This window comes from Chiloscyllium punctatum, chromosome 8, assembly GCF_047496795.1.
Source record: "Chiloscyllium punctatum isolate Juve2018m chromosome 8, sChiPun1.3, whole genome shotgun sequence".
Classification (NCBI taxonomy): domain Eukaryota; kingdom Metazoa; phylum Chordata; class Chondrichthyes; order Orectolobiformes; family Hemiscylliidae; genus Chiloscyllium; species Chiloscyllium punctatum.
The window spans coordinates 36,463,458-36,479,038 of NC_092746.1; the positions used below are offsets into that span (position 1 = coordinate 36,463,458).

General features: G+C 38.2%; 1 protein-coding gene across 1 annotated transcript in view; it reads left to right on the forward strand.

Moving 5' to 3' along the window:
- The window catches only part of agmo (alkylglycerol monooxygenase), a 365,321-nt gene that overhangs the window by 210,238 nt on the left and 139,502 nt on the right, over positions 1-15,581 (forward strand). The window contains exons 5-6 of the mRNA XM_072575376.1: positions 646-741; positions 12,669-12,735. Of these exons, the coding sequence (XP_072431477.1) occupies positions 646-741; positions 12,669-12,735 (163 nt within the window). The remainder of the gene's footprint in view (positions 1-645; positions 742-12,668; positions 12,736-15,581) is intronic.

The window sequence follows — 15,581 nt, forward strand, 5'->3', positions numbered from 1 at the left end:
ATCTCTATTCACACCCTATCCTTCTGAGATGACAATTGAGGAAAGAAATGATTTGCAGAAGGTCCAAAAACTCCCTCACCTGCATCACTTCTGAACAGAGAATAGGATTGTAGGTGAAGACCACATCTAACTCTGCCTTCTTCACTACTCACAAACAGGGCAAGTGGAGATTAGACCACTTTCACATGAAATCTCAAGGACTGAAGGATCAGCTTCACAAATTCCATTTATCCCTAGACTACCTTCAGAGCAAATGTCATTGCCAATTCTGAACCAGCCCAGCAAAGCTAGAATAAAATGTTTTCTTATACTATTTCCATAGCATCTTCCAGCTGGTTGAGTTTCCTTTTTCCTTCCCTATCCTTCACTCCAGGCTTTCTGATCTTGGACAGCCTTGGACCTAACTCTAGTTTGTTATCTCGCTGCCCTATCACATGGAGCCATCTTAATTCACCATAGCCATAGTTTGATTGAGCCATATTCTCAATCTGTGAGTAATACTTTAGGTGACTTGCCAATTTCCAAAACAAAAAGGATGAACACAGATGTGACCTTGTAACTGTTTGAAAAGTATCAGTGTATATCATTAGAGTTTTTTCTTGAAAAGAAGTTATTTGACTTTATACAATAATTACTTTCTTCCAGATTTTTAATCTTCCAATGGCTCTCTTCATCCCTCCCTCCGTTTTTGCAGTACATCTTCAATTTAACCTGTTGTATCAGTTCTGGATTCACACAGAGGTAACTCCTTTATTTTCATTAACATTTAGAATAAATGCCTAACTAGTGGCTTTCATTAATCTGGTGTCATTTTGTAATTGTCTCTGTGGTGTGTCATGGTACAAGTTCAACAGCATGGACCTCTGAATATAATGAAATGTTTGAGAATTTCGGATCACTTTGCAATTAATATATTTATTATTGCAAGTTATAACCACCTTAATAAATCAAAAAGCATGCTTTTTAAGAGGTCAATATTGCTTTAACAATGTTAAAAAAATGCACATTCTTTTCCCTTTAAATTCCCGAGTGTGGTCTTTTTAAGTCTGAGCAGCTAATGTGTTCGTTAAGACAAAATGTACTGTTGACAAAATAAGTCTTGTATTGGAAATTATGGGGCTGACTAACTAGAACTGAGATCACAGAACACTCCATTGAGTTGAGAATAATCTGGATGATGCTGGGAGAATGAGAGGGGCAAGCAGCTGAGATTTATAATGTTTTCAATTTTGACAAAATGTAAACACAGAATCAGCTTAAAATGTGACTGATAATTAACTGTTAGCTCTTTGAGAAAGGAGCTAAGTTGCATGTACAAAGTTTATTAAAGTGGAATGTTATCCTTTATAATTGGGGGACTTGGGGAATGAGTGGGATGTAGTTTTGCTGTAGCTTTACAAAACTGTTTGGATCACATCTGGAGTACAGTGTACAGTTCTCAGCACCACATTTTATCTATTAGAAAGAGCACAAAAGCAGATTCCTTAGAATACTGCCAACTCCCAGTGTTAGATGATGAGTAGAGATAGAAGTATAAGCCATGAACTGATTGCTGTTTCTAAGGTTTTGGAAGAAATTGATAGTATAGGTATATGAAACTCTTTGTGTCATTGAACAGTCAAGGACAAAGCAGAGGCATGGCTGTTCAATTCCAAATTTAGGAAACATTTATTCATCCCCAAAGTAGTAAAAGTGTGATGCTCCCTCCCATGAAAAGCAGAATGTGCTCAATCAGTCAATAATTTTAAGCCTGGTAGTGCTGAGATGGTGTTGGTAGACAAGTCTCTAAAAGGATATAGATCCATGGCATCTGAAAGGAGCTAAGATACAGATGAGCCAACATCTCATTGAATAGACTTCATGGGGTTGAATGATCTTCTGTTGTTCTGATATTTGGAGAATTGAAAGTATACATTTCCCCCTCCCATTAAAATATTTCTATCCAACTCTCACATCTCTCCTGTTCTAAGGAAATAATCTTTTTCATTGACATAAAGTTACATAGGTAAGTGATCCCCTAATGCACTTCACTCTTAGTGTTGATATTTCTGAGTGTCTGAGAACTGACAGAGGAACATAAACCTGAATATAGTGCTTCTCAACATCTTAGAGGCTTTTCCTGATCGATTGAGACATTGCATCATTTGTCAGTATGATGCAATTTCAGTACAAAAGAGGGTAATAGACATATCTTTGCTCACAGCATCGCAAAACAATTAATTATTTTTATCAATGTGTCATTTGCTTAAGTTATATGTTGTGCCATGCTTCCTGGTCAATATATCAGTTTATCTTTGAGAAGCACAGTCGTATCAGTGCTATATCATGGCATGTCACTTGGGGGACATGTGGATTTAAAGGCTCATCTGTCACCTTTCCCCACAGTCATTTGAAGCATGACAGGCTACTAGAAGCATGCAGCTATTGGATATCACGTCATCTTTAAAACTGAATTCTTATACTATTTCATATTTAGTATTTTTTTATGTAGCAGTAATATTACAGCTGTGACTCGCATCATGGAATAAACAGATCTCTAGATATGATAATGAAAGGTAAGGTAGGTAGAATTACTGAACTGACAATGCCCCATTGAACTAAAATCAATAATTTATCAAGTGCCTTACATACTTTATTATCAATAAATTATTTGGGAAAGTAAGGTTTTTGTTCTTAGAATTGTAAATTAATCCACCGATGATGTAGGTGAGGGCAAAATAGTCATCCTAATGTCATGAGTAACTGCTCATGTCATAGGCCAAAAAGGCAGGTGATTGCCACAGCACAGAGAGAGAGAGAGAGAAAGAGATAGTGCCTGATTGAATAGTGCATTGTATGTAAGCTGCTGCTTTTTATCAAATTAAATAAACTTTCTGAAAATTGCTGATAAATGCTCAACTGCCTATATTGGATAGTTGTGATCACAAACCTTCAAACTTTCTCAGTGCTTCCCTGTTTTAAATTAATGGCTTAATGCTGGCCCAGTCTCCTAATGTGACCTATGAATGTAATACTTGTGTGTAATAGTTAGTTGTTAAAAAAAAGTTTGTTGGATTCTTCAATACCACAGTATCTACACCTTGTTTCTTATGACAGGCCTTACCGCATGAGGCAAACTCACATCACGGTAGGAGTGCTGGCCAAAGGAAAATACTCAATACCTTAGAAGCAGATGTTTGGAAAACTAAGAGAAAAGAGCTAATAGCTTTGGGCAACAGAGAATTCAGAACAATCGGACAGTTTTCTCACCTTTCAGCAATATCAGTTTCTATGAGCACAGGTAGCATACAGAAAGGATGTTGCTTATCAAGAACACAGAGCTAACTTCTTTTTGATTGGAATGTAAGTTGCAGGCCAGCATTTATTGTCCATCCCTAACCTGCTCAGAGGGCAGTTAAGGATCAATCAGATTACTGTGGGTATGGAGTCACTAGTAGGCCAGACCAGGTAAATGCAACAGCTGTTTTTCCCTAAAGGGCATTAGAAAAGCAGATGGATTTTCCCAATTATTGACTATGGTTTCATGGTCATCATTAGACTATTAATTCTAAATGTTTATTGAATTCAAAATCCATTATCTTCCGGTTGGGTTCAAACTGGGTCCCCAGAACATTACTTGGGTCTCTGGATTAATAATCCAATGACAGGACAACTGGACCTCTCCTATTAAAGGAGCACAAACAGGGAAAATGATGGGAATTGGAAAAGGAATTTAAAAAAAGAGATCGAAGCAAAACCTTCAAAATATAAACAGACATGACCCTGCACTGTACTAAAATAAATTTCAAAGACCATGAAGAGAAATCGAAAGTAAGTAGCTACTTATGGAATGGGCCATCCATTGATATCTTTACTGAATTATTACAATTCAAACAACGCATGCAGTTCTGTTTTGCAGATGGATTGTTAGTTAGTCTCGTGAATATTTCAAAATATGTTGCTTGCAATCAGCAAGGGGCATCGCAGACTTCACACTTCAGGCCTTTTCATGGCAAACATAAAGATCCAGAAAAGTTCTAGAAAGTTCTCAAAGATCAGCTCAAAGTAAGAGTTAACTTCTAGATAAACAGTCTCCGGTTTAGGTCATACCAACTGCAAACTCAAGAGACTCTTGTCTTTCATGTTTGCTGGAAGATGCTGTAGCAAAGGACTTGAGTTGACCTTTCAAAAGAAGAACAGTCAGAAAGGATCTTGGAGTTAGTTATCATCTCGCCACCAATTAAGCCCTTTAGGAAAGATCATTTGGGAAGACAAAGGACCATGGATTACTTGGGGATGGATACAAGTAGGAAGCAATAGAGCCAGGCCAACAACATTTACATGCTTTAAGTGCAGACAATGATCAACAAAGTGAAAATTAAAAAAAGAAGTCTGTAAGTGATGTGGTTAGTCTCAGCTATCCAAAGCTGTTCAGCTTTTCTTGATAGCTGTAAAGTATATGGCACCAAACAATGATGGGTATATATGTTCAGGAAGTCTGGTTGCAAATGTCAGCAAGACCCTAGAACAGGTGATCAACACAATGGTGCAACCCACAACAGTGACAACAAGGCAAGTGTTAAAAATAATGATGAACACAAGCACATCAATGTGGTTCAGCATCAACCAAGGGAAAGGTAAATTTCAGAAAATGACAGCTTTCCAATTATTAGCTTTACACATCATGTCGTTAGTACAAAGTCACTGCTATTTCTTACAACATATGTCCCGAAAAGAAAGGACAACTCACAGTATAAGCGAAAATCAACACTGGGCCTAGTGCCAACATATTACAGCTATGCATCCTGAAAAAAAAATGTACATCAGCAAATGATGCTGCATTGGTAAAGTTTGCAAAAGATGGGGATGATGGATTATTATAGTGTAAAGCGGATCACAAATTCAATGCATTAGCAGCACTGCTCTACAATGCCAAAACAAAAACTAAATTCCAAGATCTTCTCCTTGGTCAATTTTAATTTTTCAGCAATGGTAGGAGTACCATTATAAACAGATCATTGTATAGTGAAAGTTCATGAGTTTGAAACCACATTGCAGTGGCGAAACAGATCACACTTGACACAACCAAACCAACCAAATAAGTCAACAATTTCAAATGCCTGGACCCAAATGATCTTGATGCAATGAGAAGTTTTTAAGATGAATGCAGTATTGCTTTTTAAGGGTGATGCAACCACATTTCTTGATCATCTAAATAAGTGCACACTCTGGAGAAGCTTTGAGTGGACCTGAACGAAATGGAATGGAATGGTATAATTCAGAAAGTTGACCACCGCACAGTTTGGTGTGTCTCTGTCATATATGTTTTAAAGAAAGTTGGCAATGTCAGCGTATGCCTAGATCCAAGGCACCTCAACTGACACTTAAAATGTGTTGACTGATGCTGGCAGAATCAAATTAATAATGGTCTATCTGTTTAGCAGAAGCACCTCAGAGCTTACAACATTTAGTATGGTAAATTTGGACAGTATCTTTTCCAATCATTTATCCAGCAAGCAACATAATATGGCATGTGGATTAGAGTATTTAGAATGTATCCCAGGTTATATTTGTACTGCTGGTGATATGAGTAAGACAAAGATAAAGCCTGATCGTCACCTTCATTATTGCTAAAAGCAGTGTGACAGTAAGAACTGGTATTTACCAGAACAAGGTATCAGGTCTGCATCAGCCAGATAAACAATCCAGGCATGGAGTCTATCTCGATTCAAGTAAGATTGAGGATATTAAACAAATGCTGACTCAGCAGACTGGAGAGGATCTGAATTATTACCTCGTACTTTTTAATTCCTCCCCCCCCGACCCCCCATCTCTTCCTAATTTTGCAGAAAAGGTACTTCCATGGAGAAATTTACTCAGGAAGGATGTCCCTTATGTGTAGCAAGTTGATCACCAGGATATTTTCTATTCTTTCGAGCAAATTTGTCAGGATTTTTGAAATAGGTACATTGCAAAAATACCTATGCACTTGTCTTTTGCATAACCCTAAACTTGTTAACTTTGGCTTGAAAACCCTGTCATTTGCATAAGTGAACCGTTGTGGTATAAAATGTGAAATATTAGCTCTGGTATTCGATATCATGTGGATTCACGCTCAGTTTTGGCAAGAAATTCACTGTTGAAACAAATTATTAGCCATTAGACATGAAATTACGCAAATAGCTAATGCACTGCAATAACTTTGAAGTGAGATATAAGCCAAAAACTGGGATGATTATGTTTTTCATGCTGAGTGGATTATCCAATCTACACAAAGACCAAAATATTCCTCTGGACCTACACGTTGATGCTGTAGACTATGAATGGATGATCTGGCAATATTAACAAAGTAGCTGATAAGATTTGTTCATTTGGCCTACAGGGATGAAATTGATATCTCGCAACAAGTCATTTCAAGAGCAAATTAAAAACTCCAATTAACAGAAGGATTATCTCAAGATATCATATCCATGTAATACTAGGGGCACATGAGCTTTGAATATATAACAGGACTGGTATGTGAATCTGTAGTGCTGGAAAAGCCCAGCAGATCAGGCAGCATCTGAGGAGCAGGAGAATCGACATTTCAGGCATCAGCCCTTTTAAGTCTTTTTCAGATATAAGCCCATGCTCCTTTGCCTGACCTGCTATGCTTTTCCAGCACTACACTCTCGACTCTGATCTCCGGCATTTGCAGTCCTTACTTTCTCCTAGTATGTGAATCTGTGTAGTTACCAGGGACAAATCAGGATGTTCAATGATCTATAAATGCACATGAGGCATGTTAAATGCATCAACCTCATCAGTAGAAGTGAATCTCGACAACCACATGATGTTTCATCCACTCCTTAGTTTAAAGCAACAACAAAACTATCTACTTTGCATCAGGGAGATTACATCCTTTTGATGGATTACTTCTCTAAAATTCACACTGTTCAACAACGTAGCAAAACAATGAGCATGAATGTCGCCAATGTGATGAGCATTATTTTCAATTTATTCAGTGCTCCAAAATGGGTCACATCTGATAATAGACTGCATACACTGGCAAACCATTTTAAGACAAATGTACTAAGTGGGCAGCGACCCATTTAGTATAGACTGAACTATTAAATTAGTGAGCCTTAAACGTACAGCAACAAATCTAGATCTCTGCACTGGTATGGCATTGCATGAAAATGCAGTAATGGAGATGGATTACTATCCCCAGTAAGGCTTATGATTGGAAGTATATGAGAGCAACCAACTGTCTAATCATTCTGAGCCACAGGATGTTCTTTTTCAAAGACAAAGGAGAATAGGGAAGATACACAATGAGCAGTTAGAGAACAACCAAAAGGACACAGTTGGGCACTATTTCTAGGAAAGATGCCAAGCCCTTGGAAAGGGTGCAGAAAGGTTCACCAGGATGGTCCTAAGAAAAGGGACCTCACTGACGAGGAGAGACTGGAGAGGCCAGGATGTCGAGATTTAGCAGGGGGAGACGATGGCTTGATGGTGTTATCGATAGACTACAAATCCAGAGGCCAAGTTAATGTTCTGGAGACTTGGGTTCAATTCTTGCCATGGCAAATGGTAGATTTGAATTCAATAAAACGTCTGGAACTAAAATTTCAATGATGATCATAAAACTGTTGTCAGTTGTTGGAAAAACACCATCTGGTTCACCAATGTCTTTTAGGGAAGGAAACTGCTTTGCTTACCTGGTCTGGTCTACATGTGACTCTAGACCCACAGCAATATGGTCGACTCTTAACAGTCTGGGCAATGAATGCTGGCCTAGCTAACAACGCATCCCATTAATGAGTAAGAAGAGGTATTCAAGGAAGTGTTTTAAGAGAGCAAGCTAGGAAAATCTGTTTCCTCTGAAAAGTCAGTCGCCAAAGGTCATAGCTGTAAAATTATTGGCAAAATAGCGAAAGAAGAAATGAGGAGAAACATTTTCACACAGAGGCTTGTTCAGGCTTGGAATGAACTTGTTGAAGTGATGGAGGACTCAGATTTCAGAGCAAGCTTCAAGAGGCAATTGGATATGTATTTGAATGAACTTAATTTCAGGTTTAGGAAGAAAGTATTAGGTCTGGGATGAATTTCGGCAGCTCTTTCGTTCAATGTGCCAGCATAGGCACACAGACTTAATTCCTTTCTCCTGTGCTTTAGGATTCTAAGATTCTATTCTCATTTGTACTTTTCAAATTTAATCGAAGTTAACAGAAAGAGAATTTGATGAGCATCTTTCAAGTTCTCTCCATGCCAATAATGCAAATTGAACAACATGTCGTCCCTCACTTTGTACCTACGTACCATATATTTTTTAACTGTGGATCTTGGTTTCTATTTATTTTTCATTATCTAGTCCAGAGGATTGAATGGTAATTGAACTGTTTGTAGCCTACTACAGGGGAACCTCAATTATCAGAACTTGATGGGCGGGCACTATTTCATTCAGATAATCGATTATTCGGTTAAATGATCAAATGCCTTTCCTCTGGGGCTCGGAGTTTTTAAAGTCTGCTCCACGTTCAGGAGACTGCAGCAGCTTAATATGCTAGACTTTGGAATGAATTTCAAAGTGTGAAACTGTGTAGGCTTTCAAGTCTCCTATGGATTATTCTTCCCTTATAGTGTCCCCCATTGAGAGCACACACACAAAGTCCATCTGTGTAAATACAAATTTAAATGTCAAACATTGACACTGCAGCTAGAGCTAATTTACTGTACTAATTAAATAAAAGATTAAATCGAAAAAGAGGCATAAGACTAACAACAGTCACCAGTTAATTTTCTGTTGCTTTTCATGGCATGTATGAAGGAATTTTCTTTGAAATCTTATTTGTACTTTTAATAGTTTCCAAGCTACCTTGGTGGGGATAAAAATCAGGTTTCAGCAGTTTTCAAATTTTTCCATGATCAAAAGATTTTTTTGGCACTGTAGCCACACTTCCCTGGTATTAATATTGTTCTTACTATGATGTTAGAATTTATAAAAATGAATGTTGATTCTATAAATGTCTGAAAAAACATATAAATCTTTAGAAAAGATTAGTTGCATAAGTTCCCTACTCTCAAAGGCTGCTGTTGTATAAACTTAAATTCTAGGAAGAATCTTAAAGATATGTTTCCTTGACTGGACTGAGGATCAACTTTTTGAAAGACTGAATGTGCTTATTTAGCAGAGTGTGGCTGTAATGGAGATTGACTGTGAATCTCATTTGGATTGTCCCTTGTGCACGCAGTCAAGGTCATTTGACAGCACCAAAGCTGTCCTCTCCTCAGGGTTGAATTTCCAAGGACTGAACTGCTCTCTCTTCATAACCATTGTACACAATTCTTGATCGATGTTTCACAATGGATGTAAAAACTTACTTGTGGATCAAATGTTCCTAGAGTCTTGTTTAGTAACATTTAGTAACAAGCTTGCCTGTGCACATTCAGTCAGAATACTAAATATGCAGAACTTAACGGTTGGCATTTTAAAACTGTGAATTAATGTTGTGTTGATTGGGGTTGATGATGCCCAGTGACAGAGACTTTATTCATGTGATTTCCTGCTCTTCACCTCATGAATTATGCATGCATTAGTGTTTTTCTCGTGGATCACATGACAGGTGGGTGTTCTCGGCATTGCCGCTCACCCTGCTGATGCCATCTTGAAATCCCAGCTGCACTTCACTGTCAACACTGCAAGCCAAGAACCGCCTGTCACTGCAATGGTGGAACGTCATCACTCGGGACATGATTCAGAAAGAAAAACTTGAAGCCCACTTCTTGCACATGAATCCAAATGTGCTGATAGTGGAGATGAAGCCTGTTCTTGCTGGCCATTGCAGAAGGCACACCACCAGACACAGCCAAGCTGGACACAGTTAGCAGCCTTGGTCAGATCCGTGGCCTGGGCCTGACACAGGCTGCATTTTGTATCTTCGAGCTCACACACTTTGTACGTAATTTTGAGGCTGCAGCCTCTGAGACTTGACGGTTATTTTTCATGTAGGGGGAGAGGCGGGCAGCTTTTTATGTGGGAGCACTAAACAGTGAAATGTTTGCTGTATGGTGCTGAGCTACTGAATAACTCACCTAAAGCATGTTCCAATAGTTCACCCGGCAAACACAGACCATATGTTCTTCAAGCAAATTACCAAATATGAAAGCCACAGATCCTTCTTGGGGTCAAATGGCCGCAATCAGTGTGGTTCTTGGTTCCACCAGGCTCTGGGAATCCATTCCTGGATTGGACAAGGTTCAATCCTGTTGTGGAAGTGCAACCAGTCCAAGAATTACAGGAAGCTCAGTAGTGGTGCTGTGGAGACATCAGTCCAGGGGTTGGGTCAACATTTCCAATAATGAGACAAAGTAGGGGAGTTAGTATGATGGAAATAGATTGAAGAGTAGTTTGTGGTATTGAAGAAATAGGAGAAGTAGTGAGGTGTTCCTAGTGAGAGAGTAGGAAGTGCAGAAGGAAGAAGTGTTAGTAGTTTGGGAGGATGATGTGAGTAAAAGCCTTTGATAGGACATGGTACATGTAATAATGAGAGTTGATGTCAATGAACCTTGCTGAGAGGTGTGTGGTGGCCCTGTGCTTGTGAGGCGGCAGAGAAAAATGGTGTTGATTACCCTTGTGGAGCATGGAATATCACTAACTTTCTTCCTGTGTCGCTGTGTGTTCCATTTTACCCACAGCATAGCTGCGCTGCTATCTGAGTCATATAGCCACCTTTGGCAGTCCGCTGGATGAAGCACAGCCCTTCTAATCCACCACTCCATAAAATGTTGGTGTGTGAAATGTGTGTGTGTCCCTTTGCACAAAGAAACTTGGTAGAAGCATGCAAGCCATGAGTGTCTAAGAAATCCAAAGTGAAGTGCTGAAGTGCTGGGTGAGTTGGACTGACAGCAACCATGATACTGTGATGAGTCGATTGTAAAAAGGAGGAAGCCTCTCCCATTAATTTTCTAATCATGGAACTGTGCTACAGAGATTTACAAATCAGTTGTTCTCTCGAGGACACATCTTAATATTTTAGCAACATCGTTATCAGGATCTACCTGAAGATTATAAATTCAAATTCTCTCATAAATGCAATTGCTTCTGTTGGTATATAACAAATGCAAAATTGGGAATTAAAGCTCATTTTTGATGAAGAACCTGCATCAATGTTGAAACAGTGAATACCAGTAGAATACAGTTAAGCCAGAACTTAATTTACCCCATTCTTAGATATGAGTTGAGGTGTGCTGTCTCAGTTTTGTATTTAGTTCCTGTTTGAGAATGAATGACTGATAATGCTTTGGTGGTGAATCCAACTTTGGGTGATGATGAAAAAGTAGCAGTCTCAATTTAATGTTAATTCACACTTGGAACAAGTTAACATTCTGCCCATGTTTTCTCAGTCCTCCCCATGCTGCTGCTTTTCCTAATCATAATGTCCATCTCATTTACAAAGTTTTCAACTCCCTTGTATTTACTGTTCCCCACTTTCCCCACTTTCCATCCCTCCCTTCCTTCCATTCTGGCTCTCCAGCAGAAAGCTATATCCCCTAGAACCCAGCCAATGGCTTGAAATTGGAAAAAGCATGAATTCAAATGATGTCTTAAAGTTAAGTTCAGCAGAACATGTGTTTTACCTGTTGCCAGCCAGACAAACCATTCCCCATGCTCTCTCCAACTTCCTGTGAGTACAGAAGCCAAGAGGTCAGCTGGACAATTTGCATGCGTGCATGCACACTCACAACTTAGAAGTATATAATTCAGTTTTGATAGGATTCACTGGGGCAGTAGGGGAAAAAACCATTTAGAACAGCAGCATGCAATGGCATTTATTGTTAATCCCTAGACAAGATAATACCATATTTCAACTGTTGGTTTCAAAATTATGAACAATTAATTACCTTTAGGAACTTAAATTATGTAAAGTCAATAAGTTGTGTGAAATTCAACAAATTGGATGACCTGTTTGCATCGAATGCAAGCAGACAGATCCAAAAATAAAAACAAAGTTATTGTCTTTCCCAGTTAAAGTAATGTTCATTCATATAATTGATTTGAATTGCAAGATAATGGCTTTGATTTGTACCTGATTGATATCTGTCCTGCTTAACAATCTGAAATATTCAGAATGGAAACCTGAAAGTGTTGGACTGAACACGACCAATTTTTTACAATCATTAATTTTGAGCCACCACTAAAGTTTGTTTAAAAATCAATTTTCGTTGGGCAGGTAGTGATTTTAGTGATACTATAGATACCTTGGTTTCTAAATAGCCTCTTTGTTCTTGTGCAAGTATCAAAATATTAGGAAGGAAAAAATGAACAGAACCACTCGGTTCAGATTGCTTAAAAGAAACTGGAGCTTCCATCTGAGAAAATGTTGAATTGCTCTGGGATTTCCACACATTGAGAATATCATAGCCGATTGAAACCACAGACTAAACTTACCTTCTACCTGGGTATTTCCTCTGAAATAAAACAATTTTAATTAGCAGGCTGTTCAAGGATATTCAGTTTAAATAAAACTCAAAATAGTCCTTATGGTAGCTATTACAATGTAATGTTATTATTTTAACATCTGCTTTTCTGTCATTTCGGTTTAAAAATAAAATTGTTTCTTAATCCCTTGAGCTGGCTGTGGGTAGTTATTTTTCGATTTTGGCATTAAAGCCCAGTGTTAAATGGTTTCCTGACTCTGTTGCAGATAATTGGTAACCTTGGGCCTCTGGACATGATCCTCAACACACCCAGTCACCACAGAGTCCACCATGGTGAGTCTGTCCTCGTAGAATGGACTTCTGTCTTGTAAATGTGTAATTTTTCCGGCAGTCTGGAAATCTGTCAGCAAACATCTTCGAGGTTATATATTTTTTCTTTGACTGAACAGTTTTGGAATGATTTCAGAAATACACTGTATTGAAAGAATTAAATTCTAACTGAATAATTATATTTTTCAGGAATTCCAAGTTTAAAACAAGGATTGTATTTGGATCAACTTGTTAGCCATATGCCTAAAGCAGGCAGTTTACAAAATTTTCTACTATAAATATTTATCCAGCAACTCAATTTGAATAAAAATCATACAAAATATGTCAGGAAAATGAATTTAATTGTTTTTAAAGACTAAAAGTAATTAGCAATTGTCCCAGTGAGATTCATCATTGTGCTGGCAATATTTATTACACTGATAACATGAGGTGTTTAAAAAAACAATTTGTTGAGTAACATTCTACTTAATTCAACAATTACATAAATGGTTATGAATTTGGTCTCAATTGAGGAGATGTTTACCAAACCTTCAATTCAGCGTATCTTAATATTGTTCTGTGCTTCATACTAAGATTTGTATAACTGATACTAAAACAGTGCAAAATAGTTCTGATCTAAATATATAACAACAATGGAGATAATTATTCAGTACTATCGTGACCAAAATATCCTCTGCTTCTCCTGTTCATGTAATCAATAAGAATATTTTCCACTTTCTTTCACATTATGCATTATGGAGAGTCAGTTTCCTACGGTAAGCCTCCAGTTCAGATGTGCATCCGTAAAAGTCTATAAATTGTGCGAAAAAATAACTTCTTTTCAAATAAAATTCCATTTCAGCAAATACTTTCTGTATTTACATGATGAAGTTTAAATATTGGAATACAAGTATAAAGGTAATGTCCCGAATTGAGTTGAGGAAAAAGGTGTAGCTTTTTATTTTGCTTTTTGATCCAGATGTGAGAGTATTTATGCCATTGTAAAAATAAACATTAGATTAAAAGTTCTGGAGTGTAAAACAGGCAGACAGGAGGTTGGAAGAACACAGTAAGCCAGGCAGCAACAGGAGGTGGAGAAGCTGATGTTTTGGGTGTGACCCTTCTCCAGTTTGGATTCCAACATCTGCAGTTCTTTTGTCTATAACCAAGTTCTGGAGTATTGTAACATTATCTAACCTAAGTGCTGACAGCTTGAATTGATACATTAAGAGGAATATTCAAATTGCAGTTTACAAACTAGTATGTATTCACAGACTTACATGCTCACTTAAAGTAATGTATACTTTGATGCGCATGCATATACCTTGATTCTTCAATACATACACATGCATATTCATGGTAACACCAATATCAACAGCACTTATACAAACAAAGTGCTGAAGAAACTCAGCAGGTCTGGCAGTATCTTTAGAGAGATGTGTCTCTCAAGCACTTTCTGGTTTTATTTCAGATCTCCAGTATTTTCGGTGCTTTGTTTTCTGAACAGCTGTTATATTTTAGCATAGCACAGCTGTTAATAACTCTGAAAACATGACTGTATCATAGAGATGAAAATCAGAAAATTAAATCCCAAATGAACCAAGTTGACCTCCTCTGATTAACTGTATTAGAAGAAAAGAATTCTGAAGCTCAAGAGGTTCAACACCCTCCAGGATAAAGCAGCCTGCTTTATTTGCAGCCCATTTGCCACCTTAAACTTCTAATCCCTCCACCACTGATGCACAATGGCAATAGTGTGTATCATCTAAAAGGTAGACAACCCTTTATCTGAAATACGAAAAGTTCCAAAATCCGAAGGCTTTTTTGTGAACTTCTTATCTCATAAATAAGGTTGTTTGGCATGCAAACAGTTAACTCAACTCCACACCCATGCGATGCATGTCACTCAGATGCAACATGGGAGGGGGGGGGGGGGGAGCTGCGCGTGGCCCAGCACATGTAGGCCTCAATTCTGTCTCAGGGCCTGTTGTTCACAGTGAGTCTGCTGTTCAGTAAGATTTTTTAAAAATTTCACCATTGAACTGTCACTTATTCCAAAATTTGAAAAATTCCGAATTCTGAAAACCAGCTGGTCCCGAGCGTTTTGGGTAAAGGATTGTGTACCTGTACTGCAGACGCATACCAAGCCTCCTCTGACAGCACTTTTCATATTTGTGACCTCTATCACCTAGAAGGACAAGAACAGCATGGCAACGCCACTTGCAAGTTCCTCTCCAAGCCATGCGTCAAACTGATTTGGAAATATATATATTTTTAAAAATTTACTGTCAGTGGATCAAAAACCTGGGACCCCTTTCTGAACTGCATATCCGTACACTGGAATGACTGCAGTGGTTCAAGAAGCCAGCTCACCACCACCTTTTCTCAATGCGGGTAATTAGGGTTGTACATTAAATGTTGACTTTGCTTACGATGCTCTCATTCTATTAGCAAATATTTTTTTTTAAAATTGACAGGACCATTGGACGATGAGAAGACGAGTATAGAGCTGGGGTGAAATTACGGGAAATAATTGAACCAGTTACCACTTTTAAACATATAATTCTGCTATTTTAGGTAATCCTTTGAACTAGAGGGCTATTGGATCCCAGATGCACAACTAGAGGTGGGCAAAAAATTCCCACAGATGGTCTGTTTACTGGGAGAGTCCCACATGTATCAATTTTGCAGAAGTCAGGTCAGGGATGAAACACAGCTTGAGAGGAAAGGTGATCTATTGGCAGCAGATCAGGGGAACATTCAATAGCGATAGCACTCCATTTCACAATTTAAGAGTCTGGAAGCCTTGAGTATTTTTAAAATCTGATAAGCTGTCGCCTTGAAGCACCCTCTTTTCGTTTTTGCTCTTC